A 25,724-nucleotide genomic window follows, 5' to 3' on the forward strand; every position below is an offset into this window, starting at 1 on the left:
GATGGGGAGGGCAAGACCAAGAGAGCAGAGACTCCAGAAACAGTAGCATTGCTCCCATGGCCAGGCCCAGTGGGGGTACAGTGGTGAGCTGGGGGGCAGGTGGACCCTGCCTCAGGGGCTGGAGGCTGTGGGAGGGAGGTCCCACATTCAGAAAGCAAGTTGTATGGAAAGGTCCCACATTCAGAGACCCCCACCCCCACTCCCACCCCATCCCTAGCCTGTGACGCCCACCAGTCCATACAGCAGAGGCCTGAGGCCTGCGCTCTGTCTGAGGACTAGGGCTGGGCTGGCAGGCACCCTCCTCCTCTCCCTCCCTCCCTCCTGGTCCCCAGCGGGGAGGGGCTCTTGCATTACTCCTCAGTTCTTTTCTCTCTTCCTGGCCAGGGGCTTCGGAGCAGTGGGGGCTGAGGCCGGCCGAGGTTTGGGGGAGGGGTGCAGTCTCAGCCCTGAGGCCCCCACCTCGTGCAGTAGCCCCCAAGCAGGGTGAACGCTGCCTGGCCAACCACAGCCCCAGACGCCCTCTCGGGAAGACTGGGTAAGGGCAGGGGCTAAAGGGGTGGGTGAGTGGGTGGGACCAGAAAGCCCACGTATTGAAGGCTGCTCTGTGCCAGGCGCCGTGCCAGGAGCGTCCAGGCGTATTTCAGGACACCCCATAGCCTTGCTGGGAGTCTTCCCTGGGCGGTGCTCCAGTCCTGTGGGCTCCCCTGGGATAATCCACGCGCCTCCTCAGCTCCAGCTTGAGCCCTTTTCAGGCGGGCCTGGTAGGCGGCCCCGAGTGGGGGCATCAAATCAGAGGGGAACCCTTTCCCGGGAGTAACAGGCGCCCTCACTCTTCCCGGGACGCAGTTGTACCTGGAATCCCCGATCCCGGAGCCTGTGCCAGCCACTCGGGAGCGGGTCCCGCAGCCGCCGTCCCCGCCCCCGAGCTGCCATCGAGCTGCCAGGTAGCCGGGCTGAAGGGTGGAAGAAGGAGGGGGTGCGGGGGGCGGGCGGAGGAGGGTGGAGCCGCCGGCGCGCCCCCTCCCTCGGGGCCGGCGGGCGGCGCGGCGCGGCGGCAGAGGAGGCGGCGGGCGCACGGAGAGAGCTCCCGCCCGCCCGGCTCCGCTCCAGCTCCAGCTCCGGCTCCGGCCCGGGCTCGACCCGCTCAGTTCCCGCTCGGCCCCGGCGCGCACCTGCCGGGTGAGTGGCATCCGAGTCCGCTGCCACCGCGGCCACCATCGCAGCCACATCCGCCGCCACCACGGCGCCGAGCCTCCGGGCTTTGTCTGCGTCCCCGCAGCTGCGACTCCCCGAGCTCCGCTCTCCGACTCCGCGGACTGCGCGGCGAGGCGCGGGAGACGCAGCGCCGGGAGCACGGGACGCACGGGGCCAGCTCGCTCCGCTCCGGGGGTGAAACTTCGCTCAAGTTTGGGTTCCGGGGAAAACCTGTTGAAGCCGGGAGTGGCCCAGGGCAGGGGCGGAGGGGCGGAGGAACGGAGGACGGAACCCGTTCCAGGTTCTTAAGGCCGTCGTGGGTTTCTTCCTGATCCCGGGCCCGTTGGAGTGCGCCGCTTGGTAAAGAGGCAGGGGGGACGGGTGGGCATTCTCGCCATTGAATACGAGACAGGGCTGGGGATGGACATCCTCGAGGACAAAGTTTGGTTCTTTAGCCCGCTTTCCTGAGCGTCTGGTCCCAGTTTGGCTTCTGGGTTGGCGTACACTCGCCCTTGACCGCACCTCCTTTCTCCGGCCTCTGGCTTCCCCCTCCCCCACCTGGTCTTGGCTGTAGCAGGTCGTAGACGAGAAAGGCAACGGGAAGAGAAACAGTTTTTTATTGAGGGCCTACTATGTGCCAAGCCCGGTGCATGGTGCTCCCCTACTTTATGTCAGGGGCCTCCCAAGTATGCGGCAGGCATCTGTGTGCAGGGAGAGAGGAGGCAGGTTAAGGATGCTACTGTGCGTGAGGGAGCTGGTGGCTATCTGAGCCTTCCCCTTGCCTCATTCTCAGTGACTGAGGGAGGCCAGGCCTCAGGCTCGCTCGCTGTTTGAAAAACGGGGTGGCGTCCAGCCTCCGAACCTAGGCCTGCGCCCCTCCTCCTCGTGCTGGTGGGCCCCGTCGGGCCCCAGAGTCTCTCTAAACCCGCGTCTACCCTTCCAGCAGCTGCGGCCCGGGAGCCATGCGGAGACCCGCCAGGAGGCCCGCGGCCTGGTGCACCGTGTAGCTGAGATCGCCAAGGGCTGCGCAGCGGGGCCAGCGGCACCATGGAGACCCCATATTCGATGTCTGCGCACTACGACGAGTTCCAGGAGGTCAAATACGTGAGCCGCTGCGGCACGGGAGGGGCGCGCGGGGCCTCGCTGCCCCCCGGCTTCCCGCTGGCCGCGGGGCGCAGCGGCACAGGGGCCCGGGCGGGGCTGCCTCGCTGGAACAGGCGCGAGGTGTGCCTGCTGTCGGGGCTGGTGTTCGCCGCCGGCCTCTGCGCCATCCTGGCCGCCATGCTGGCGCTCAAGTACCTGGGTCCTGGCGCCGCGGGCAGCGGTGGGGGCGCCTGCTCCGAGGGCTGCCCCGAGCGCAAGGCCTTCGCGCGCGCCGCGCGCTTCCTGGCCGCCAACCTGGACGCCAGCATAGACCCGTGCCAGGACTTCTACTCCTTCGCGTGCGGGGGCTGGCTGCGGCGCCATGCCATCCCCGACGACAAGCTCACCTACGGCACCATCGCGGCCATCGGCGAGCAGAATGAGGAGCGCCTAAGGCGTTTACTTGCTCGCCCCGGGGGTGGGCCGGGCGGGGCTGCCCAGCGCAAGGTGCGGGCCTTCTTCCGCTCGTGCCTCGACATGCGCGAGATCGAGCGGCTTGGTCCGCGGCCCATGCTCGAAGTCATCGAGGACTGCGGGGGCTGGGACCTGGGCGGCGCCGCTGAGCGCCCCGCGGCCGCAGCGCTCTGGGACCTCAACCGGCTGCTGTATAAGGCCCAGGGCGTGTACAGCGCGGCCGCGCTCTTCTCACTCACCGTCAGCCTGGACGACAGGAACTCCTCGCGCTACGTCATCCGCGTGAGTGCGTCCCCCTCCCCAGTTACCCGCCGCGGGTGGGGGGGGGGCCGGGACCCGGGACGCGGCGGCCCCGCACGCGCGGCCCCGGCACAAGGAGACCGGTGCAGAAGGGGAGGGGAAGGGAGGGGAGCGCGCACCGCAGAGCGCGGGAGGAGGGCGCAAGTAATTTCCCTCGAGTAATTACGGTGTTTAGTGGAGCCGCGGGAGCCGCAATTTGCCAGTCCTGTGGCAGGCTGTGAGAGCACAGACCGAGGGGTGTGCCGGTGGGCTGGGGCGTACCAGAATGCCCTGGGCCTCAGATCTCGGGTTGGGGGTGGCCCGCAAGTGCCCTTCATATGTGGGGAAGGTGAAGGCTGGCGGAAGGAAGGATGGGGGCACGGGCTCCCGCCTCCCGCGTGTCGCAGGCTAGGCTGGGGAGGGGTGGGGGTTTCTACCAGCTTCTCCGGATGGAGGGGTAGTGTCTTCGTGCTCCTGGGGCTTGTGTCAGTGGCTATCTGGCCCGTCCTCTGGTCAGTCTGTTTGCAGGAAACTGGCACGTTGATCTCTGACCTCTGACCCCATCCCTCTCCCTAGATTGACCAGGATGGGCTCACTCTGCCCGAGAGGACCCTGTACTTAGCTCAGGATGAGGAGAGTGAGAAGGTGTGGGGGCCTGGGATGGGATGGCAGGGACGGTGTGGGGCTCCGGGAGGGTGGGACTAGGGCCTGACTCTGACCCCCATCCTTGAACTGTCCCCTCTTGGTGCAGATCCTGGCAGCATACCGGGTGTTCATGGAGCGTCTGCTCAGCCTGTTGGGGGCCGAGGCTGTGGAGCAGAAGGCTGCAGAGATCCTGCAGCTGGAGCAGCGGCTGGCCAACGTGAGGGCGGGGGCAGGGGGTTGGCTGTGGACTGAGTGGAGGGGGCCAGGAGGCCAGTCTGGGTCAACACTCGCCTTCATCTCCAGATCACAGTGTCGGAGTATGATGACCTCCGGCGAGATGTCAGTTCCACGTACAACAAGGTGACGCTGGGACAGCTGCAGAAGATCACCCCCCATGTGAGTGCAGCCCATGCTGGGAGGCGCTGATCCTGGGGCTCCTGGGCCATCCCTTCCCCAGGGCCATGGACGGGCTCCTGTGCCTGCCTTGCCTCTCCTGGACTCCCTCCCTGTTCTCTGTGGTCCTTGGCACACCCAGCCCTACTGTCCCACTGCCCACTTGCCCCATGACAGCTGCAGTGGAAGTGGCTGCTGGACCAGATCTTCCAGGAGGACTTCTCAGAGGATGAGGAGGTGGTGCTCTTGGCTACAGACTACATGCAGCAGGTGTCCCAGCTCATTCGCTCCACACCCCGCAGGTACTGCTGCCAGTCACCCAACCCTGTCCCCCTGCCACTCCAGACCCCCTCCCCTGCACCCCACACCTGTCTGCTGAGTGAGCTCTGAATTCCCGCTTTCACTTCTGTCCAGTAGCCACTCTGGGGTGGCAGGTTAAGAGCACTGGAATAGGAGTCCAGATCCCCAGGTTCAGACGTGGCTCTCAGCAGCTCCCTGGGACCCTGGGCTGGATTTGTGGGCTGCCCAAGCTGCAGCTTGCTCCTTTGGGAATAGTGAGGCTGAGTGAGCCAAGATCTCAGAAAGGGAAACTGGGACCATAATCCTGCCGCCCCAGCCATCCAGGGGGTAGTCTCCCTGGTGTCTGGCCTCCTTGGGGATGAGCAGAGGCCTCCTAAGGCCAGGCTTGAGGCAAACAGTCACCTTGAGCACTCCACAGTAAAAGCATCTGGTACTCCGCGGGAGGGGGAGGCGGAGGCACATCCTGCTGTGTGGGGGCCCAGCCCTTTTCCCTGCCAGGGCTCAGGCCTCCCCAGGTTCCACCTCCACGCACCGGGATGACCCTCACTGCTGTGTGGTGCTAGGTGTCACCCCAGGGGGGTGGGGGTGCCCTTGGGTCGCCCTGGCATGGGGGCATGTCTGGATACCCAGAGGTCTCACGTGGCCCTCAGGATCCTGCACAACTACCTGGTGTGGCGTGTAGTCGTGGTCCTGAGTGAGCACCTGTCACCGCCATTCCGTGAGGCGCTGCACGAGCTGGCCCGCGAGATGGAGGGCAGTGACAAGCCACAGGAGCTGGCCCGTGTCTGCCTGGGCCAGGCCAACCGCCACTTTGGCATGGCACTCGGAGCCCTCTTTGTACACGAGCACTTCTCAGCTGCCAGCAAGGCCAAGGTCAGGCTGCCCTGGTCCTGGGGATTGGGTGCGGGTGCTGGGCTGGGCATTAAGTCCTCCCATGGCCTCAGTCTGAGAATAGGGAGCCCCACAGATCCCCTTGCAACAGGGGCTCAGCCTTTCTCTGGGACTCCAGATTACATCTCACCAGGCCACCTCCCCCAGAAAGCCTACCTGGCCTACCCACCAGAGGAAGACTTCCCCTTCAGGCTCCTGCCCATCCTTCTCTGCCACGCTCAGTACGCATGGCCTTGGGAATGCGCAGTCCTTGCTGGGTGGTTTGTTCCAGATTGTGAGTTTCTCCTTGGGTGCAGGGCCTGGATCTCCACCTCCGAGGTCTCCCCTTGGCGCTCAACACCAAGCTTTTAGGCGGAGGAAGTGATACTGAATTAGTGGTACCCCACATGCCACTTGCCAGGGGGCCCAGAGCTAAAGCTCCCGGGGTGGACCCCTGATCCCTGGCCCCGACCCTTCAGGTGCAGCAGCTTGTGGAAGACGTCAAGTACATCTTGGGCCGTCGCCTGGAGGAGCTGGACTGGATGGATGCCGAGACCAAGGCAGCTGCTCGGGCCAAGGTGCAGTGGACCCTGTCCCCATTTGTAGGTTCCACAAACATTTATTGAATGCCAGCTGTATGCCAGATGGGGGTGACCGAAGAGACAAGATGCCCCTTGTGGAGTTGGCATCTGCTGGTCTAGTCTCCTCTGTCCTTGAGCCCCACCTTGGGGCTGGCCCCAGAGCTTTCTCCCTTGGGGCGGTGGGGGCTGTCCCCTGAGGCCCTGGCCCACTCTGGCCGCTATCTTACCCGCAGCTCCAGTACATGATGGTGATGGTGGGCTACCCTGACTTCCTGCTCAAACCCGAGGCTGTGGACAAGGAGTACGAGGTGGGTCTTTGCCTGGCCCTGCCTTGCCCAACCGAGGGTGGCTTTGGACCCTTGGTCAAGACCCCTGGGGTGGCTCACCATCCCGACAGAGGAGGAGACACGGCCCTCAGCTGAGGGCCCCTTGGAGGACATGGGGCCGGCTGCACACTGTCCGGCCAGGTCCCTCGCCCGCCGTTGAGCGCTGCCCATCCCCCATGCAGTTTGAGGTCCACGAGAAGACCTACTTCAAGAACATCTTGAACAGCATCAGGTTCAGCATCCAGCTCTCAGTCAAGAAGATCCGGCAGGAGGTGGACAAGTCCACGTGGGTGCCTGGCCCCGACCTGGGGGAGCCGGGGAGGGAGGTGTCTTGGGGAGAGGCTCCTTCCCAAGGCCTGGAGGCTGGTAGGGCACACAGCCTCACAGCCATGCTGATGCAGGTGGTGGGAGAGGCATTGGGGGGCGGGGTGCTCAGCCTGGGGGAGGCACAGGGTGTGGCTACAGGCTGGGCCACACCTTTCAGGAGGAGCCAGTGGGAGGTGGTGGTGGGGCCTCCCTTGCTCACCCCCTACCTCCCTCCACAGATGGCTGCTCCCGCCACAGGCCCTGAATGCCTACTACCTACCCAACAAGAACCAGATGGGTAAGGGGCGGTGTCCCGCAAGCCCCCCCCCCCGCGGATGTGGGCGCGTCTCTTGCTGACCCCGCCCTCTTTGCAGTGTTCCCCGCAGGCATTCTGCAGCCCACGCTCTATGACCCTGACTTTCCACAGTGAGTACCCAAGCTGGCACAAGCCAGAGCCGGCTCTGCAGTCTTGTCTGCTGGGTGCATGAAAACTGCTCAGAGTGTCCTGACTCCGGCTGGGCCCCGCAGTCATGACAGCGACAGATCCTGGGTCTCCATTGTCCTACCTCAGCCTTGGGTATTTAGAAAAATGTGTAGGGTTTTTTTTTCTCCTTTCTTTTATTTATTTTTTATTTATTTTTAAAGATTTTAAAAAATATTTTTACAGAGAGAGACACAAGGAGAGAGGGAACACAAGCAGGGGGAGGGGCACAGGGAGAAGCAGGCTCCCCACTGAGCAGGGAGCCCAATGGCAGGCAGGATCCCAGGACCCTGGGATCATGACCTGAGCTAAAGGCAGACGCTTAGCCGACTGAGCCACCCAGGTGCCCTTCTTTCTTTTAAAGATCCTGAGTTTCCCCTTACCTGGTTTGAGGCTCCTTTAGGTGTTTCAAAAGTGAAGTGAGACCCTAGTGATGAAGAAACAGGTCAAATCCCACATGGGTGCCTCAGTTTCCCTCATATCTTCCTCCAATCCGGTCTCTTCCCCCATGCCAGCGCTGTTAGATGTGATTTCCTAAAAAAGCAGCTGCAAAGGTATCATTGGTCCCTTTTACATATTGTGTGAGCACCCTGAGGCATGAGTGTCCCAAGACTCTGAGGACTCCAGCATGGCCTCCCTGGGCCACCTTTGGCCTTTATGGGGGCCTCCTGGGGCCTGGGCAGCAGCACACAGCTCCCAGAGGGTGGGCGAGGCTGGAGCCTGACGCTGCTTCCGTGGGCCCAGGTCTCTGAACTACGGGGGCATTGGCACCATCATTGGACATGAACTGACCCATGGCTACGATGACTGGGGTGAGGCCCGCAGGAGGCTGCAGGGGATGTTGTGGGAGGGGAAGGACCGGTGGTGGGGTCAGGGCAGTGATGGGCTGGGTGGGGGAGGGGGCTCTGGGGCTGAGAATCTGTGTCGCCTCTCTGCCCATGGCCCACAGGGGGCCAGTATGACCGCTCGGGCAACCTGCTGCACTGGTGGACAGAGGCCTCCTACAGCCGCTTCTTGCGCAAGGCCGAGTGCATCGTCCACCTGTACGACAATTTCACAGTCTACAACCAGCGGGTGAGAGCCCCGTGCCGCCCCTGAGGCCCAGCTGGGCACAGATGAGCATGCACATCTGCGTGCACACACGTGTGCCAGGTCCCCGTGCACATGCTTGGGGTCTACATGGTCATTCACTCAGGCATGTGAACAAGTTCACATGGATTCATGGGACATGAAGTGCAAAGGGGTCAGAGCCCCATCAAAACCCTCTGGGAAAGGGAGAGAGAGTGGGGGCCGGGGCCCAGGGCAGCAAAGCCTGAGGAGGGTCAGTGCGCCGCAGACAGCCCCTGGCCTCTTCCCTTCTCGGCAGGTGAATGGGAAGCACACCCTTGGTGAGAACATCGCAGACATGGGTGGCCTCAAGCTGGCCTATTATGTGAGCTGCCCCTGCCTGGCCCTTCATTCCCCCAGGGAGAGGGTGGGGGCTGATGAGGACTTAGCTAGGGACATAGGCACCCCCACCTCCCTTCCACAGGGAGCTCTGGACTGGGAGGGGCGGGGCCTGTGACTTGCACAGGGTCCACTGGAAAAGGAGGGACTCCCAGGCTACCTGCAGAGAGAGCAAGGAGGGCTGCCTGGAGGAGGCAAGGGCTGCATGGGTTTAGCCCTCCCAGGAAGGAGCACAGCTCAGGGAAGGTGGAAGGCAGGGAACCTGGGACTCTTTATTGTGGATAGAGGGGGAAAGGGGCTGGGGAAGGGCTGACTGGGTAGAGGGTGAGTCTTTCTCCATGCGGGGGGCACCGCAGCTCCACACTGTCACCCTCAGGCCTATCAGAAGTGGGTACGGGAGCACGGCCCGGAGCACCCACTGCACCGGCTCAAGTACACACACAACCAGCTCTTCTTCATTGCCTTTGCCCAGGTGGGGGCCGGGTGGGGGCCGGGTGGTCACTGGGCAGGGGTGGGGATGTAGCTCTCAGCCTGTCTCCCACCAACCAGGGGGAGACTATGGCCCTGTGGGTTCGGAGAAGGGGGTAAGGCCTAGTGTGCTGGGGGGGAAGGCTGGCAGGCTCTGCTCAGCGGACCCCTCGGCTTCATCTTCCCCTCTCCTCCCCTCCCCTACCCTGGGGCCCAGAACTGGTGCATCAAGCGACGGTCACAGTCCATCTACCTGCAGGTGCTGACTGACAAGCATGCCCCCGAGCACTACAGGTGCGCCCACCCGCTCACTCTGGGGCTCCCCTCCCTGTGTCTGTGGTGAGAGCAGGCGGGAAGGGGGATGGGCAGCTGGGGGGTCGGGCCCCCTGGAACCCTCTCCAGGTGGGTGGGTCTCTTCTCTTGCCCCAGGGTACTGGGTAGCGTGTCCCAGTTCGAGGAGTTCGGCCGGGCCTTCCACTGCCCCAAGGACTCGCCCATGAACCCAGCCCACAAGTGTTCCGTGTGGTGAGCCTGGCCGTTCGCCCACCCTCACCATCTGCCCTGCACGAGTCGCCTCCCTTCCGGCTGCCGGGGCAGGCATGGACCCGGCGCCGGCCTGCTGTGGGCGCCACCCGCCTTCTCAGCCCCTCTGGGACCTGGCCTTCTTGCTGTCCCTTGCTTCAGGAGGGGCCTGGAGCAGGCATGACATTGGGCTCCAGGAGGGCATCAGGCAGAGACGCTGGGGTCCCCAGCTTTGGCTCTAAGGAGCCAGCCCCCCCCCCCAACACCGGTCAGGCTGGATCGTACAGGCCCCACCTTCACTGTGTTCTCGCTGGTCAATAAAGTGCTGTACCATCGCCTTGGTTCCTTCAGGGAGCCCCAGAGCAGTGGGGCTGGAGGGGTCCCTTTGTGGGGAGGCTCAGGCCCTTTTCACAACAGGGACCCTGGATGAGACCTGTCTCTTTCCCCAACCACCTGTTCCTCCCTCCCCCACAGTCCTGTCAAGGCTCCTGTCCTATTCTGGGGGTGCTCCCAGGCCAGGCACCAAGCCAGTGGTGTACTCTCCTGTGATACTGGGACTCACTTCCGCTGAGTCTAGACGCTGTGGGACCTTCTGCAGTGACTCTTAGCCAGTCACGAGCCCAAGCCTTGGGCTCAGCATGTCCGAGAGAGGGGGGCTGGGGGCTAGGGGCCAGTCCATGCAACGTGAGTCACCCTCCAGTCCGGAGTGGAGGCTTCAGGGATGGGAGAGAGGAGCGGTCAGGGGCTGGTGCTGAGGCTCCAGGCCTGGCTTGTGACAGGCCAGGGAAGAGGAAGGATGGCCCCATCGTGGACAGGAGGGTGGGGGTGCAGGGAGCAGCCACACTGGGTTATCCGAGGGGTCCACAGTGAGGGGGGACCCCTCAGTGGTTTCTCTTCCTTCAGGGACAGCCTACAGCCCCCCAGCACCGCTGCATGTGGCCCGTCCCCAGCTCCCCCACTCTTGCGAGCCCAACTCCTGTCAGGCTCAGAGTACATCTGTCCCCATCTCAGCCTTGAGTGACATTTAAAAAGTTCCCGTGTCTGAGCCTCAGGCACAGCAACCTTGGGGAGTGCGAGCGCAGGCGCCAGCGCTGATGGGGCCCTAGTATAAGGGGCGCTATGTGGCCCTGGAGGCGGGGGGGCTTTACAGAGAAGAGGCAGGAGCCTAGAAGGACCCCATGGGAACAGGCGAGCTACCCAAGGGCGGGGCCTCTCCTTCACGAGACTGGGGAGGCCGCAGTCCTCAGGACAGAGCTGTTCCTCAAGGGCAGAGGTAGGCCCACAGGGACTGGGAGCCTGGTAGAGGAGCAGTGTTTAGGAACTACCTTGGTTTCCCCTCAAAGCCCCTTTCCCTCTGTGGTGGGCACATGTATGCCAGATCCCTCAGCTGCTGGCGCACTCCAATGCGCCTCTGGCAGCTGGTGCAGAAGCAAGTTCTCTCCTTGCCACCCACCGGGCAGGGCCTGGTGTCTGGGACCCTCTGTTCCCTGCGCCACATCCCAGCCATCTACCAGGGATCCTGGTGGGAATCAGAACCCCTGGGCCCAGCCCTTCTGCCTGCAGTTCCCCGGGGGCCTTCCCAGTTCCCCAGCTCCACCCAAGACAATCCCTCCTATCTCCCGTCCAGCTTGGAAGAGGTCTGGGGTGGACGGGCCCGGGGATGCACTGCCAGCAGACGCACCAGGGTCACCTCCACTCTGCCTCAGGACGGAGTGCAGTGAAGCCCTAGCGCCCCTGGGGATGAGTCTCTCCTCCTTCCATCTGGGCCCAGCTGAGGGGGCCAGAGGGGCTCGGGTGTGGGATGGGGGTGGGCCCCTGGGAGAGGATAAAGTTTCCTGGCCTGGAGGCTGGTCCAGCAGGAAGCCAGGGAGCCCTGGGCTGTGAAGCCCCCAGGGGCGCCTCAGCCTGACGACCCCGAGCCGGGCGATAGAGATGTCGCCGCTACCTGGGGCTGCTGGTCTTCTCAGACTTCTTCAGGGAGAACGGAGAGGGATCATCTGGTCAGAGGGACCTCAGGCGAGGCGCACCTGAGCACAGAGTCCTGGTGTGTGGACAGGGCCCACGAAGTTCACACACAGCCATACAACCTGGAGCACAGTGTGGACCAGCAGGGCATGATGGTGACATTGCATGTCACCCACTGGTTCCCAGACCGCCTTTCCAGACAGACCCTGGGTGTATCCTCACCGTGGCCCAGCACCATGGACAGAGCGACGGGCCAGCCCCTTCAACAGACAGGGAAATGGAGGGGAGCACTGGGCTGACTAAGTCACGCTCCTGCTCTCAGCGTTGGCCCCCTCTGTGTCCTGCTCAGAACCACACACGTAGTGTCACTGCAGGCCGTTCCTGCCAGGACCTGTCTGCTAGGCCCTGTGCTAGCAGCTGTGCTGAGGATTAGCGGATGGATTCTGCTGGGGCGGAGGAGCCAAGCAGGGTCAGCACGGCTGCTGGCTTGACCTCCGTTTCCTTTGTGTTAAGTGAAGGCCACGAGTGCAGAGAAGCCCCTTTGGGTGGCCATGGTGCAGGTTGGATAGGGCTGGGCCCATCCACCCCCCATCCCTGGGGGTGTGGGCGTCCTCGGCACACGATGACAGAAAGCAATCTGCAGCTAAGCGTTTAACAGCAGGGAGAGGAAGGAGGATAGCTCACAGCTGTGTGGAAGCTTCCGGGTGTCCACCTGTGTGCCCATGTGTGGAGCGCCTCCCGGTTCCTGCGGTAGCCCCTGTTCTGCCCTCCCACGGCTTTGAGACCTTGAGACCAGGGGTCACTGCTGGGGGACCTGGCAAGTGAGTCTCCCTCTGGGTCCCAGGAGCATCATCAGTCAGGGGGCTGCCTATGATGGATGGGTGCTGGGGATGAGTCTGCCCCCCGCAGCCCCCACCAAATCTTGCACGGCTGCTGTCTCGGCAGTGTCAGCCAGACTCCAAGTCTTCAGGAACAAGGAGGCCGGGATTACCCGCGGGCTGGGGCATCCACTCTGTGCAGAGTGGGTGGAGGATTGGAAACCAGGTGGAGAGGGGTGCCTGAGCTTCCCTGCCTTGGGTCTCAGAGGGAATGTGGGTGTTGACAGCTCTGGGGTTTCAGTGGCACCCAGGAAGGCACACAGGTTGCCTGATGCCACCGAGCAGTCATAAGCCCCAGGCCTTTCTAACCAGCTCAGTGGAGCCAGATTCAAGTTTCTGCTGTCCCTGTGGCTGCTTCTGAGCTGACCCGATGTCCAGGGGCTTGTGAGGTACCGTAGAGGCAATATTTTTATTTATTTATATTTATTTATTATAAATATTATTATTATTTAATAATATAAATATTATTATTGTATTTAATTATAATATTATATTATAAATATTATTATTATTATATTTATTTTATTTATTTATTTTTAAAGATTTTATTTATTTATTTGACAGAGAGAGAGAACACAAGTAGGCAGAATGTCAGGCAGAGGGAGAGGGAGAAGCAGGCTCCCCACGAGCAGGGAGCCCAACATGGGGCTCCATCCCAGGACCCCAGGATCATGACCCAAGGGGAAGACAGCCACTTAACTGACTGAGACACCCAGGTGCCCCAGATGCAATATTTTTAAATGGCTTGACCCCCCATTTTAAAAATGTTGGGCGGCCCAGGATCCTCCATATGCAAATACCTCTGGGGGTGGGTTCTCAGGGGGCTTAGCTTTCTCCTTGTGCCTCCTTTCCCACTGCTGGGCCCCCTATGCTGGACAGCTCCCCTATTCCTTCCCTCTCAGGGACCACAGACATTATGGAAGGTTTGGGGTGCTGCAGGGGCCCTCTCTGTGCCTCCTCTCCTTGCTCTCCTTCTGCATGCCTCCCCTTCCCCCAAACTGGCCTTAGAACTCCACTTCCTCTGGATTTGTTAAAAACAGCCATTTCCCTTCTCCCCTGCCACCTCCAGGCTGGTCAGAGGCTTAGCATGGTCTGGAGCCCAGAGACTGTCCTCGCAGGCCACCCAGCAGCAGGACGGCAGGCTGTGCCAGCCCGGTGGCCCTCCTCTCATCCCACAGCTTCTGTGGGAGCCTGGACTCCTGGAATTTGAACAGCGTGTTGCTGAGTCAAGTCTGAGGACAGCATCTCCCCGGAGACATCCACCGGGTCACCCAGCCTTGTCCGCAAAACTGCTGGGATGGGGACTCCCAAATCCCAAATCCCCTTCCCTTTGGGGGTTCCTGCTCTGTGATGGTTCTGACCACCCTGACACCCCACACGGGCTGCATGGGTTCACCTGAGGCCCCGGCCCCTCCAAGGGGTCCCCGCATGAGCTCATCAGGTTGGATGGGAAAGAAGTGGCGCCAGGCTCTCCCACCTCAGCTGCTACCCGCCTGGGAGGCTCTCTGGCATCAGCTCAAGCTGATTCATTGGGCGGCAGGCAGCTTGGATCCCGGAGCCACTGTCACATGGTGCCGTTAAGCCGCATCTCTTCTTGTCTATAGTTTGCATAAATAATAATAAAAAACCCTCCCACCTTCCTGCGAGACCAGAACATCGCAGGGACCGCTGGCAGGGATCCGCAGGGAGAGGTCCGCAGGTGGCCATTTCCTTCTCACCCAAGGCACCCAGCGCAGGGAGGGAGGGGAGCGCCACACTGGCTGATCAGGAGACCTGCAGGCTGGTGAGCAAAGGAAGGGCAAGGACAGGGCGCCCCTCGGGGCCTGGTTGCCCCCCTGGGTGAGGGTGGACGGTGGGTGGCCTCACCCTTTAAGACGGGGGAGGGCAGCTGTTTCTTCCCTAAGGGGTGGCTTGGGAGCGTCCCAGTTTGTCCCTGGGCACTGCGCCCAGCATGTTGGCACGGCCTGGGCTTCCCCAACGACAAGGTTACGCCAAGGGGAGCTCTGGCTGCCTGCTGTCTGCGCTTGGGCTGCTGAGGCTCTATTTGGCTAGAGTAAGCAGGTCCAGGGGCCACTTTAGATTGGAGGGTACAATTGGAAACACCACACACCTTCCTGGAGGCCTGGGCGGTGGGGAGCGCACCAGGAGGCAGAGGTTGGGGGGTGGGGAGACCTGTTTCTGGAAAGGGAGAGTTGGGGGCTCACAGTATCAGATGGGAATGTCAGCCTCAAGGTCAGGATAAGGACACATCTGGCATCCTGTCTGGGGCCTCCTTAGAGACAGCATGTCTGTTTTTCCCCTTCGAGAGACATCCTGGAGCAGCTGCCTGAGCCGTGGGGGGCTAGGTGCAGGACACTTCATGAGCTGGGGCGTGAGCCCGACCAGTGATGAACCCATAGCCAAAGGGAGCTGTTTAGCCTGAGTCCTGTCTGGGGGTCCAAGCATGCCTGCTCCCCTATCTGCTTAAAGGGACCCAGGGCTTTCCAGAGTGCCCATTGTGGGCTGGGCTCTGTCATCCTTAATCCACCTGCAGCCTTGCTAAAACACTGAGCAGCGCCACCCTAATGCAGGAATTAGTGTTTAATGTTGAGCTCCCTGCTGGCCCCTGTACCCTGTCATTGGGGCACCCAGCCCGACATGGTCGCTGGTGTCCCGGGCAAAGAGAATGAGGTGTTCAGGGAGGGACACCCCCTCCCCATTTGCTCACTGCCAGTTCTCTGTGCTGCATTAGAGTGTAGCGTGTCTGCCTAAATGGATTTATGGATAATGCAGTCTGGTTTTAAACAAACAGATCCTCCAAAAACAAGTAGCTTCCAAAAGAGTCCCGTACAGAAATTGCAAATATGCAGATAATCCCCCCCTCCTTCCCCAGAAGCAAGCCCAGAAGTGGCAGCAAGGACATGTCCTCCCTCTTGACACGGGCTCATCCTCACCCACAGTGCACACCTGATGAGAAACGAGCCCCAAATAACCAAAATAAACACAACCGAGCCAAGCTGCTTGCAAAGATTCCCCCAGTGACTGCTGCCTTGAGGCGCAACAGCAGCCGGAATCCTCGCGGACAGCAAGGCATTTAAAAAAGAAGCTTCCTGAACATGGAGACAACCCCCCACAATTCTTTTTCCAGTGATGTTTAAAGTTAGGCGCTTTCAACTCAGTACTTTTCTGATATTTCCCTAAGCAATGATAAATATTTGGAAAGCTCTTTTAAAGTTTCTTGCATAATAGCACGAGACAAAAACAAAACAAAACAAAACAAAACAAAAAAAAAAAAACACCTACCAGCAGGCAAACACTTAGGGCTTTTTTTTTCCTGCAGTAAAAATGGCAGAAACAATGAACAGAAAATGATCTGTCGACAAACCGAAAGGCATTTCTTTGTCAGCAAATACTGTTGAAAGATGTAGAGAAAACACTACCACAGATTGGAAGGAAGTGTTAGCGCAAATTACCCAGTGTGGGAGGTTTGCTGCGCGGTTTCCACGTATCTCAGCTTAAGGTAACTGCTGGCTTCTGGTCTAATAATGAAATACACAAACCATTTGTGTGTGTGTGTGTGTGTGTGTGTGAGAGAGAGAGAGAGAGAGAGAGAGAGAGAGAGAGTCAGAAAAGGAAAGATAGAGCAGAACAGTGAATGCCTTGTTTAATAAGAACAATTGCAAACGGCGGCGGGGGAGTGTCAGGGAACCCCCGATGGAACAGTTAAGGGGAAGGGTTTTTTAAAGGGTTCTGGATGAGGGAAAGGTAGAGAGATAGCAGCACCTCCAAAACTCATGCATTGGTCCATCCAGTCAAACCACTGCAGGAAAGAACTAGAAGCTCGAGAGCAAAGACAAGGCTGCAGGAACCCTCACTGGTATTAACTTTATGAAGTCAAGTTTCTTCTAATAGAGTGGAATCCTTATGATCCTTGGCAATTAGTGTGGGTGTGATCAGGAAAACTTCCAGACCACACAGAATGAGTGAACTTTATGACAAAGAATCGAAAAGGGCTGTCGTGAACCCCCCCTCTCTTTCCTCGGAGCCTGCCCTCCTCCTTAAAGGCTGAGGCGCTGGCAGTTCCTGAGGACAGAAGAGCTGTGGGTTTTAGGGATGCCTGGGTGGCTCAGTCATTAAGCCTTCAGCTCAGGTCATGATCCCAGGGTTCTGGAATCAGGCCCTACATCGGACTCCCTGCTCAGTGGGAAGCCTGCTTCTCCCTCTCCCACTGCCCCTGCTTGTGTTCCCTCTCTTGCTGTCTCTCTCTATCAAATAAATAAATAAAAATCTTAAAAAAAAAAAAAAAAGCTATTAGTTTTAGGCTCCCAGGAAAACTATTGGAAAAACAGACTCACCTTTGCTGCCTCTGCCTCTCCCAGGTAAAGACATTGAAACAAATGTTTGAAAATGTTTCCACATGGGGCTCCTGGGTGGCTCAGTGGATTAAGCCTCTACCTTCAGTTCAGGTCATGATCTCAGGGTCCTGGCTGGGATGGAGCCCCTTATGGAGCCCCGCATTGAGCCCCGCATGGAGCCCCACCTTGGGCTCTCTGCTCAGCAGGGAGCCTGCTTCTCCCTCTCTCTGCCTGTCTCTCTGCCTGCTTGTGATCTCTGTCAAACAAGTAAATAAAATCTTAAAAAAAGAAAAAAAGAAAATGTTTCCATGGACATACCACTTGGTGGTTAACAACGTGTTTGACCCACAAAACCTGCACATTAAAACAAACAAACTTGGAAGCAGAAACTGTTTTTTAAAAATGTAGATGTGATTTCCATGCCATAAAATTCACTCATTGAAAATGTACAATTCAGTGGTTTTTAGGATATTGAAAATGGCGCAGCCATTACCACTAGCTCTAGAATAACCTGTTTTTTAAAACTGTAGAGTTTTATATTTTTTAAAAAATTTCACTTTTTAAAAAGTAACCTCTACCCCCCAATGTGGGATTTGAACTTATGAACAACAAATCAAGAGTTGCATACTCTACCCACTAAGTCAGCCAGGCACCCCTAGCCCTGTAGAGTTTTATTTATTTATTTTTAAAGTTACATTTATTTATTGGAGAGAGAGAGCAAGCATGAGCCAGGTGGAGGGGCAGAGAGAGAGAGGGAGAAGCAGACTCCCTGCTGAGCAGGGAGCCCGACTCCTGACTGGATCCCAGGACCCAGGGACCATGACCTGAGCTGAAGGCAGATACTTAAACTCAGGTGCCCCAACTTGTAGAGTTTTAAAATGTACAGTTTCCTTGGGCTTTGAACCCACTTGTGAAACACACACATGTAGCACCCTCACATTGGTTTGTAAGACCAAGTAATTGACAACAGAGAAGACAGAAATACAGCAGCTGGGTTTTATCAAGTACTTGTATAACTGGTGGATGGAGTTTAAAAATGAGTATGATGGCTCAGGGAGCCTAGCTAATGATGCCATTTTTCCATCCAGCTCCGATATTTTTGTGACAGCTACTAAGGTCCAGAATTGAAATAAACTGCCCTGAGGGCCATGCTTTCAAATCAATGTTTTACAGTGCAAAATCAAGATTTTAGTAAATAAGAATTGTAACAACTCAGTATGGTGACAGATGGTAACTAGACTTACTGTGGTGGCCATTTCTTACTGTACATATATATTGAATCACCACGTTGGATGCCCGAAACTAATACAATATTGTATGTCAATTATTCTTCAATTTTTAAAAAGATCTTAGTAAATAAGAAAGTATACTCAATCACATTGATATTTCTAGTGAGAGCAAAATGTTTTTTTGCACCTTTGCAAATGTACAAATAAATTTGTAATTTTGTAAAATTTATTTAAAAATATAGGTGATTTCACTTTCATAAATTCTTTTCAATGTTCCACTAGGGTGGGTTAGATACTCTACAAGTACATCTATATTGGAGTGGGTGCTCCCGAATATTTTTGGACGGAGGTCAGAAGTGTTTGGAGTCTGCACCTCTCCTCTGGTTTTCCAGCTCCCACCTCTACCTCCTTCCCGCAAACAAAAACAAAACAAAACGAAACAAAACTCTTATCCCTAAAATAATCAGTGATATTTTCCAAGAGTCAGGTCATGTTATGCCCCTGCTCAAAGACCTCCAGTCACATACCACACTTTGGATAAAGTTCAAAATCCTCACCCACCTGTTCCTATCCTTTCTTATGTCTCAGGTTTTACCCCCTCCCCTACCCCACCCTAACTCTCTGATCCAGCTATAGGCCTGGACTAGCACTTGCCGATTGCTGCTCAGGGCCTTTGCATGGCTGTTCCTCCTGCATGACTCAAGCCCTCACTTCCTTGTCTTCACTTCACTGCCTGCACCTCAGGCAGCCCCTCCCTGACCTCCTGATCTGAATTATCCACCCCACCCTCTCAGACACAGACATCCTTCTGTGCTCCCACATGCTAATGATTTTTCTTTCTAGAATGTATCACTACTGGCATTACACTGCACAATGGTTTATTTGATTATTGCTTTGTCTCTCTCAGTAGAATAGAGGCATGGGGAGGAGAGGGAATCTCCTCTCCTCACAGACCTGTGCCCAGCACCTAGATGGTCTCCTAGAGGGTACAAGGGTTGCTCCAGGACTGCCTGCTCTGCCTGCTCCTTGGGTCTCCCAGCCTGGAATGGGCATTGGGGCATGAACATCAGCAGCTAAGTGACTTGGGACAAGTCTCTCCATTCTGTGTCAGCGTTTCCTCTCTGTGTAATAGTACTGGGCCCCAGGAGTGGCCATGGTGGATGGTACTGCAACCCAGCCCCAGCAGTCTCCTCGGCCACCTTGCAGGGTCCTTTGCGGGGTGAGAGGAAGCCAGTTTTCTGGGCACCCGGACATGCCCGAGTCCTCGTCCCCAAGGTGCTGTGAAGACCGAGGCCTAGAAACGTGTGTGCTGCGGGGTCCGGTCGAGTCGTGGCCTGAGGGGGGACACCTCTAGCATGGTGCCCGCCTGGTCCTCGGGCAGGGCAACCTGCCGGACAGAGTCTGGTGGTCGGAGCACCCCCGTCCTTACCCTGGCGTTGACTTTGGGGGATCGAGAACAGCCCACGGGGGGCCCGTGGGTGCCCCGGAAATCCGCCATTGCAGCCCGTTGGGGGCCGGGCGGCCCGTACCCGGGTGAAAGTCTGGGGGCGGGGCCAGCGCTGTGAGGAAGGGCCTCCGGGGGCTGGGCCTAGGGCTGGAGGAGGGGCCGGGGTCTGGGGGAAGGGGATAGAGGGGGCGGGACCCGGGGGCTCGGGGGATTAGGGCGTGGCACCTGCCAGCAGCCCCAGCAGCAGCGCCCCCGCCAGCAGCGGCAGCGACAGAGGCGCACCGGCCGGGCCGGGGGGCGCGGCGTCGTTGGGGGAGGCCGAGGGCGGCAGGCCGCAGTCGGTGTAGGGCTCGAGGCAGGCGGCGAAGGCCATGACGTGCGCCACGAAGCTCTGTTCCTGCACGCCGTGCACCAGGTGCGCCTGCGGGCCGCGCGCGAACACCGCCACGTCTTCGCCGCCGTGAGTCTCGGAGGCAAGGGGCGCCACGGCCTGCTGCTTGTAAGTGGGGTCCCCTGGCCGGAGAGTGGGGCTTCAGGGCAGGCGGGGCGGGCGGCCTCCCTCTCCCGCGAGCTACCCACCATGCCGGCCTCCTGCCCCCCCCCCCCCCCGCCCCTCAGGACCGCCCCGCCTCCCCGCGGCGCTCACTGCTCTGGCTGTCCTTGACGTTGGGCCGGGGGGTCCCCGTGAGCGCGTATAGGCCGCCGGGGCCGTTGCCGTAAAGGATGGAGGTGTAGGTCTTGTTGTCTAGGGCTATGCTGGGGGCCAGCCCTGCAGGGGGAAAGGGACCTGCTGAGCACCCCCACCGCAGTGAGGGCCCCCTGCGTGCCCAGCCCAGTCCTCACAAGGCCCCGATGAGACGGTGGCTACTACTCCATTTGACAGGTGAGGAAACTGCTACTCAGAGCCATTTCTGCCATATAATCTGGGAAACAACTCTGGCTACCGCAAATGGAGCGCCCTGCCTACCGAAAATGGAGCTCCCCCGCAGTGTGTAGCCACCAAAAGAGAAGACATGAGAGTGGTCAGCGGTGACAAGGGTCAGGGTGTCCTGCTCGCTTGTGATCTGGCTGGCCTTGTCGATGGCGGAATCAAACATGACCGCCTCTGTCAGTGCCAGATAAGCCGTGCCGTCATGATGACCGTGGTCGATGCGGCCTCCTGCAAGCAGGGCACATGGAAGGCGGACAGTCCCCAGCTGCCCTGACCAGTCCCACTCCTCTGATCTGCAAGGGGCTGCTGCTCACCCTCCACGAAGAGGTAGAAGCCACGGGGGTTCCTGCTTAGCAGGCGCACTGCCACCTCTGTCATCTCCATCAGGGACGGGTCCTGGGTTGTGTTTCGGTAGATCTCATACTTTGTGTCTCCCGGCTCGAAGAGGCCTGTGGGAAGGGGGGCCAGTGGTGACTGGCTGGGGAGTGGGGAGAGTCCATGACCTGAACATCTGCGTTATCTTTGGCTTTCTGGGGACCAGGGAGGCAAGGGTGGGGAAAGTGGGGTTATCTGGGGTCATTACCCATGAGGTGTGTTACAGAGGGGTCCTGGGATGCCTCCATGAGCGCTGAGCGATTCCACACATACCGGGCACCCTGGGAGGGGCAGAACTGAGACTCAGTCCATAGCCCTCTGATCCTTGTCCCTGCTGTACCCCTTGCACCTCCAGGCCCCCATCACCTGGTACTTGGCCAGCCACTCCTGCACCAAGTTCCGCCCATCCAACCTGACTCCGTTCTGTCTGGTGTCACTTGGATACTCAGGGTCTGGAGTCCCCTTGGGGAACATGTACTTTCGGCCTCCACCCAGGATCACCTGTGGCCAAAGGATTGGGCAGGTGGGATTGGGCCCTGGCTGGCCCTTTGCTCCCTTCTCTGACAGCCCCTAGTGCCCCGACCAGGTCTGTGGGTATGGCCTAGGCCCAGCTGTACTTTCTTCACCACCCCCCCCTTCCCCAAGCCCCTGGAGACCCTGCCAGGCCCCAGAGCTCAGGCTGTCAGTGACTGGGACCGTGGTCCCTATGGGCACCTCGCCTCCCACCCTTGCCCTTCATGTCCCACATCAATGTCCACGTTGGAGATGAGCTGCTGGGCGATGTCCTGGCATCCCTCCTCCAGCGCCTTGGTGGGCATGTCGCTGTCTGAGTACCAGTTGCGGTTCACTACATGGGCGTATGTGCCCGCTGGGGAGGCGTGCTGCACTCTCGTGGTGGTCACCACCCCGACTGACTTCCCTGTGGGGGGCAGAGGTCAGCATGAGTCCCTGAGGTCTCTGATCCTGCCTCTGCCCATGAAGCTGGCCCCAAGCCCACCTGCTTTCTTGGCCCGCTTCATCACGGAAGTGACTTCATTGCCCCTCGTTGTCTTGCACTGGTTCAAGCGGGCGGCTGCACTCACACCAATGGTCTGGTAGTTGGCCTTGACCCCGCACAGGTAGGCTGTGGCTGTGCCTGCACTGTCTGGCACCTGTCTGTCCACGTTGTACGTCTGGGGACAGAGATGCCCTCAGGTTCTGACACCGACAGATGCCCAAGATCCTACCTAGGCCCCAGGGCCCACCCTCGCTGCCCTAGTGCCCCCAAATTCAGTCTCCAGATCTCCTAGGGCCTCCCCTCCTGCCACTTTCCCCACCCCCGCCCCTCTAGTGGCGGGCACCCTGAGGCCACCCAGCCCTTACCTTGGATAGAGCCAGGTACGGAAAGTGGTCCATGGCCAGGGGTGTCTCAGGTCCCAGTTTGCCATTTATTTGCCCCTTTAGGATCCGAGTGGCTGTCACTGTGGGCACTCCCATCCCTAAAGGAGCACACCTTGTCAGGGTTGGTTTGTGGCCACTGGCAGGTTGGGGTGCCAGGGCTACAGGGGTCACAGGCATGGCCAGCCTTGTGCACTCACCATCCCCCAAGAAGAGAATGAGGTTCTTAGCAGCTGTCTGGATGGGCTGCAGCTTCTTCGCAGTGTCCAGGGCCTGCGCCGCCTGGCGGTTCCAGAAGGCTGGGTCCTCCTCCTCCACTGACCAAGGGGAGAGGGGTGGCCAGGTTAGTCCTGGGGGAGGACTCTATGTGTGGGGGGAAGCTGGGAGGTGCTTCCTTACCTGGGAAGGCGCCAAGGGCCAGCCGTGGCCTCAGGCCCAGCAGCAGCAGCAGCAGCAGCACCCAGACCCCCTGCATGCCTGTGGGGTGGCGGGAGGGCGGCTTAGCTAGGACTCTGGGCAGGCTGGAACCCCAGGAGGGCCAGAACTTGGGTTCAAGCTGCAGTACAAGCCACCTGGGCTTTAGTCTGGGCAGGACTTTGTCCCTGGCTGTAAAAGGCTCCATGTCCCTCCCATTGCCCCAGGTGGCCACCCTGGCCCAGCCCCGCAGGTGATGTGAAGTCCCGCTGCCAGGAGGGAAGTGGCAGGGTGTGGCCAAGCAAGCCCAGGGGCATGGGGCCTCGAGAAGGCAGATCTGTCCAGCACAGCAGAATCCTAGCTGTCACCCCAAGATTGGAGGGGCATTTGGGGCACATCCCCTTTTGGGGGAGGAGCGTTTGCCGTGTCCATCCCAACCCTTTGCTCACATAGTCTTGTGGGAGAACCGTCACTCCTACCTTTGCCTCATATGTTCAGTCTTCGAAAGTCCGCTTTGGGCAGGCTCCATGTGGGCGCTGAGGGAGCCTGAGCCAGGGGCCTGGGTCTGGCTTCCCAATGCTGCGAGATCCCGAGACATGGGAAAAGAGGCAATGTGGGATGGCCGGGCTTCTGACCAGCCTTGGTGGGGGCAGGTGGGGAGGATGTTGGGCTCAGAGCACACCCGGAGTCTGGACCTAGACTTCCTGGGCTGGGAAAAGGCTGGGACTTTTGTGGTGACAGAGCAGATCCCTGCCTGTGTGTCCAGTTACTGGAGCCAGGCCGGCCTCGTAGGGCGCATGTGCATGCGCGCACGTGCGTGTGTGTGTGGGGGGGTGGGTGGCAGGCAGGGGTGGGGCCCAGTGAACTGAGGTTGATCTCTGCTCCGTCGGACAGGCAGTTGGAACCCAGGGGTGAGTCTTTTCTCTCCAGGGTCCACACATACCCACAGGTGTAGCTTCTGTTAGGGAGTTAAGAGGTTTCAGTAGCTAGGCTGGGTTCAAAAGCCTTCCTCCAATCCCTCCATCGCATCTTCTAGGCATCTATCCAAAAAAATTCAAAGCAAGGTCTGGAAGAGATATTTGTACCCTCATGTTCATGGTAGCACTGTTCACAGGATCCATAAGGGGCAGGCAACCCAAGTGTCCATCACCAGGTGAATGTATAACGAAGATATGATGTAATGGAACCAAGATCCATGTGATGGAATGTTCTGTAGCCTTAAAAAGGGAGGGAATCCTGTCACGTGCTACACCATGGATGAACCCTGAGGACATGATGCTAAGGGAAATAAGCCAGTCACAGAAGAACAAAGGCTGGGGGACTCTCCTTAAACTAGGTATCTGAAGCTGTCCCATGCCCAGGACTAGCTGCCAGGGGCTAGGAAGAGTTGGGGCCCAGAAGGCCCCTTCGGAGGAGGGTATTCGGTGGGGACAGTTTCAGTTTTGAAGCTGGAAATGTTCCGGAGAGCTGCTGAACAACACCGTGAATATGCTTCCCTGTACCAAACCAAACACAAAATGGTGAAGACGGTAACTTTTATGTTGTGCTTAAAAGATTCAGAGAAGAAAAGCCTTCCTCCCCACTCTGCCCACACCAGCAGACGATGTGGCTCTGGTTTGCACTCTGGCCTCCCGACCACCTGAGCCACGTGTTTGGTCCCCAAAACCAGGTGACTGCCCTGGCCCCTCAGCTTCTCCCTGCCCTGCCCCGCTCTGCTCAGGCAGACCTGCCCTTCCACCAGCTCGCCAACCACACTGACCCGGCTGTCCTCCAAATCTGGGGAGAGATAGATATCCTTCCCGGCCTCTGACTTGTCCCTAGACCCTTCTGTCCCCTGTATTATCTTGCTGTGTTAGGGAAATTCTTGGCTAAAGGTCAGGGGAGACTAACTTCTGGGCAGGTCCTTAATTAATTAATTGGTTCTTTCTACCAGGCAGTAGGTGAAAGGTTTGTTGCTCCAAGATAAGTCTTCCTTCCAGTAAGTTCCCCATATCCTTGTTCAATAGGATTTTTTTTTTTTTTTTTAGAGGGGGAGGGAGATAGAGCAAGAGAGCTTCTTGTGCAAGTGGAGGGGGAGAGGCAGAGAGAGAATCTTAAGTGGGCGCCACCCCCAGGGCCAAGCCCCACTGGTTGGCGGGGGGGGGGGGGGGGGGGGCAGTGCTCTATTTCACAACTCTGAGATCATGACCTGAGCTGAAACTAAGAGATGCTTAACCGACTGAGCCACCCTGGCGCCCTCTCCCATACCCTTTTTTAACTGGAATTTTTGACATAAGTAAGAGACTCACACGCAATTTAAGAAATAATACAGAGATCCCCTCCCTGTAGGCTGCCCAATTTCCCCCAATGGTACAAGCCATAGATTTTCAGCGATTCGGATATGTTCCCGTTCACATGTACTCATTCCCCTGGGTATGTAGGTTCTACACTCTCTCACATGCGTGGGTTCACAAACACCGCTGCTAGTGAGATGCCGAACAGCTCCAACCCCACAGACTGGAACAGACCGCTTTTTAACCGCGCCCTCCTCCCTGCCACACCCCTGCTCTGTCTCTAGGCCCTTTCCTGCATTTCTAAAATGTCATTTCAAGTAAGTTACATAAATGGAATAATGGAATCCTGCAGTCTTTGGGGGTTGAGTTGTTTTTTTTTTTTTTTTTTTTTCAACTTAGCAAAATTTCCTGGAAATTCATCCCAACGTATTCATTCAGACTTTTTTGGGGGGGCATGTGGTTTCATTTCTCTGGAGTACACGCCAGGAATGTGGCTGCTGGCGCTCCTCACAGTGACACAAAGTAGTCAGCAGTTGTGATCAGCCTTGGTTTCTTGTGAATTTTGTTGTGTGTGTGCCTGAGTGGGACTGGGGGCCAAGGCCCCCCCGCCCCCCGCCTCCGTCACTGGCAGTCAACAAAGTCTGTTTGTTCACATTCAACACAGCTGCATGGGGCCATGGGGGGGGGGTACTCTGCCCCGAGCCAGTCAGGCGCTGGTGGGCTTAAGTCACATGTGATGATGACATGGGTTGTAGTCCTTCCTCTGGGGCCTGGGATTACAAGTCAGCAGGGAGCAAGTGTGTCCTGGTGTGGAGTGAGAGATAATGCCTCTGGGTAACTGTCATCCCAGGTCAGGGGACGCCTGGCTCTGTGATGCCCTGCTCTGTGATGCCCGCGGTCTGCTTGGCCTGGTCTCACTGCTCCCTGGGGAGGAAGGGGTTGTTCTGTGGAGCCCCCTTCTGGAGCCCCAGCACTCTCCATTGCTGTCCTCGTTTACCACTGGAGGCTGTCCCGGTGGTGTCCCAGCCCCCGGAGCGGGGCACATGTCAACCCGGCGAGGGGCAGGGTGATGGGGAGCCCACCTTCGTAGCAGCTGCTGCCAACCCACGGAGGGATGGCTCCTTGCTGCCTCC

General features: G+C 58.7%; 2 protein-coding genes across 9 annotated transcripts; one reads left to right on the forward strand and one right to left on the reverse strand.

Moving 5' to 3' along the window:
* Positions 1–460: 460 nt before the first annotated feature.
* On the forward strand, positions 461–9,703 carry ECEL1 (endothelin converting enzyme like 1). 6 transcript variants are annotated; one of them, XM_082691423.1, is made up of 19 exons: positions 461–535; positions 847–944; positions 2,138–3,033; positions 3,607–3,675; positions 3,782–3,892; positions 3,979–4,071; positions 4,246–4,370; positions 5,019–5,241; positions 5,718–5,816; positions 6,053–6,127; positions 6,328–6,431; positions 6,691–6,749; positions 6,826–6,877; positions 7,677–7,744; positions 7,882–8,006; positions 8,299–8,364; positions 8,755–8,850; positions 9,064–9,140; positions 9,276–9,703. In XM_082691423.1, exons 3-19 carry the CDS (start codon positions 2,242–2,244, stop codon positions 9,373–9,375), a joined length of 2,334 nt encoding a protein of 777 aa, XP_082547549.1. In that variant the 5' UTR covers positions 461–535; positions 847–944; positions 2,138–2,241; the 3' UTR covers positions 9,376–9,703. The 6 variants fall into 6 exon arrangements, with proteins under 6 accessions (XP_082547549.1, XP_082547548.1, XP_082547551.1 ...); XM_082691422.1 differs by lacking the exon at positions 461–535 and having other exon boundaries at positions 701–944; XM_082691425.1 differs by lacking the exon at positions 461–535 and having other exon boundaries at positions 701–944; positions 2,141–3,033.
* Positions 9,704–13,123: 3,420 nt separating this feature from the next.
* ALPI (alkaline phosphatase, intestinal) lies at positions 13,124–25,523 on the reverse strand. 3 transcript variants are annotated; one of them, XR_014300558.1, is made up of 15 exons: positions 23,262–25,523; positions 22,798–22,897; positions 22,304–22,381; positions 22,105–22,221; positions 21,890–22,005; positions 21,525–21,699; positions 21,274–21,446; positions 20,894–21,028; positions 20,736–20,808; positions 20,467–20,601; positions 20,189–20,380; positions 19,868–19,990; positions 19,447–19,734; positions 13,608–13,809; positions 13,124–13,410 (listed from the first exon to the last, which is right to left on the reverse strand). XR_014300558.1 is itself a non-coding variant. In XM_082690645.1 (14 exons), the coding sequence occupies exons 3-14, from the start codon at positions 22,377–22,379 to the stop codon at positions 13,697–13,699; spliced, it is 1,716 nt and encodes a 571-aa protein (XP_082546771.1). In that variant the 5' UTR covers positions 22,380–22,381; positions 22,798–22,897; positions 23,262–25,523; the 3' UTR covers positions 13,124–13,696. The 3 variants fall into 3 exon arrangements, 2 of the variants coding, with proteins under 2 accessions (XP_082546771.1, XP_082546770.1); XM_082690645.1 differs by having other exon boundaries at positions 13,124–13,809; XM_082690644.1 differs by lacking the exons at positions 13,124–13,410; positions 13,608–13,809 and adding an exon at positions 18,636–19,161.
* Between the last annotated feature and the right edge of the window lie 201 nt (positions 25,524–25,724).

Source organism: Mustela nivalis, assembly GCF_964662115.1.
Source record: "Mustela nivalis genome assembly, chromosome: 11".
Classification (NCBI taxonomy): Eukaryota; Metazoa; Chordata; class Mammalia; order Carnivora; family Mustelidae; genus Mustela; species Mustela nivalis.

Excerpts from the sequence above, each read along its gene's own strand:
- ALPI (XM_082690644.1), bottom strand. The coding sequence starts at position 22,379 with ATGCAGGGGGTCTGGGTGCTGCTGCTGCTGCTGCTGCTGGGCCTGAGG. Across the intron at positions 22,006-22,104 it reads CATTCTCTTCTTGGGGGATG|GGATGGGAGTGCCCACAGTG; the intron begins GTGAGTGCACAA and ends GTGCTCCTTTAG. Across the intron at positions 21,700-21,889 it reads CGTACCTGGCTCTATCCAAG|ACGTACAACGTGGACAGACA; the intron begins GTAAGGGCTGGG and ends CTCTGTCCCCAG.
- ECEL1 (XM_082691423.1), top strand. The coding sequence starts at position 2,242 with ATGGAGACCCCATATTCGATGTCTGCGCACTACGACGAGTTCCAGGAG. Across the intron at positions 3,034-3,606 it reads CCTCGCGCTACGTCATCCGC|ATTGACCAGGATGGGCTCAC; the intron begins GTGAGTGCGTCC and ends CCCTCTCCCTAG. Across the intron at positions 3,893-3,978 it reads TGGAGCAGCGGCTGGCCAAC|ATCACAGTGTCGGAGTATGA; the intron begins GTGAGGGCGGGG and ends CTTCATCTCCAG.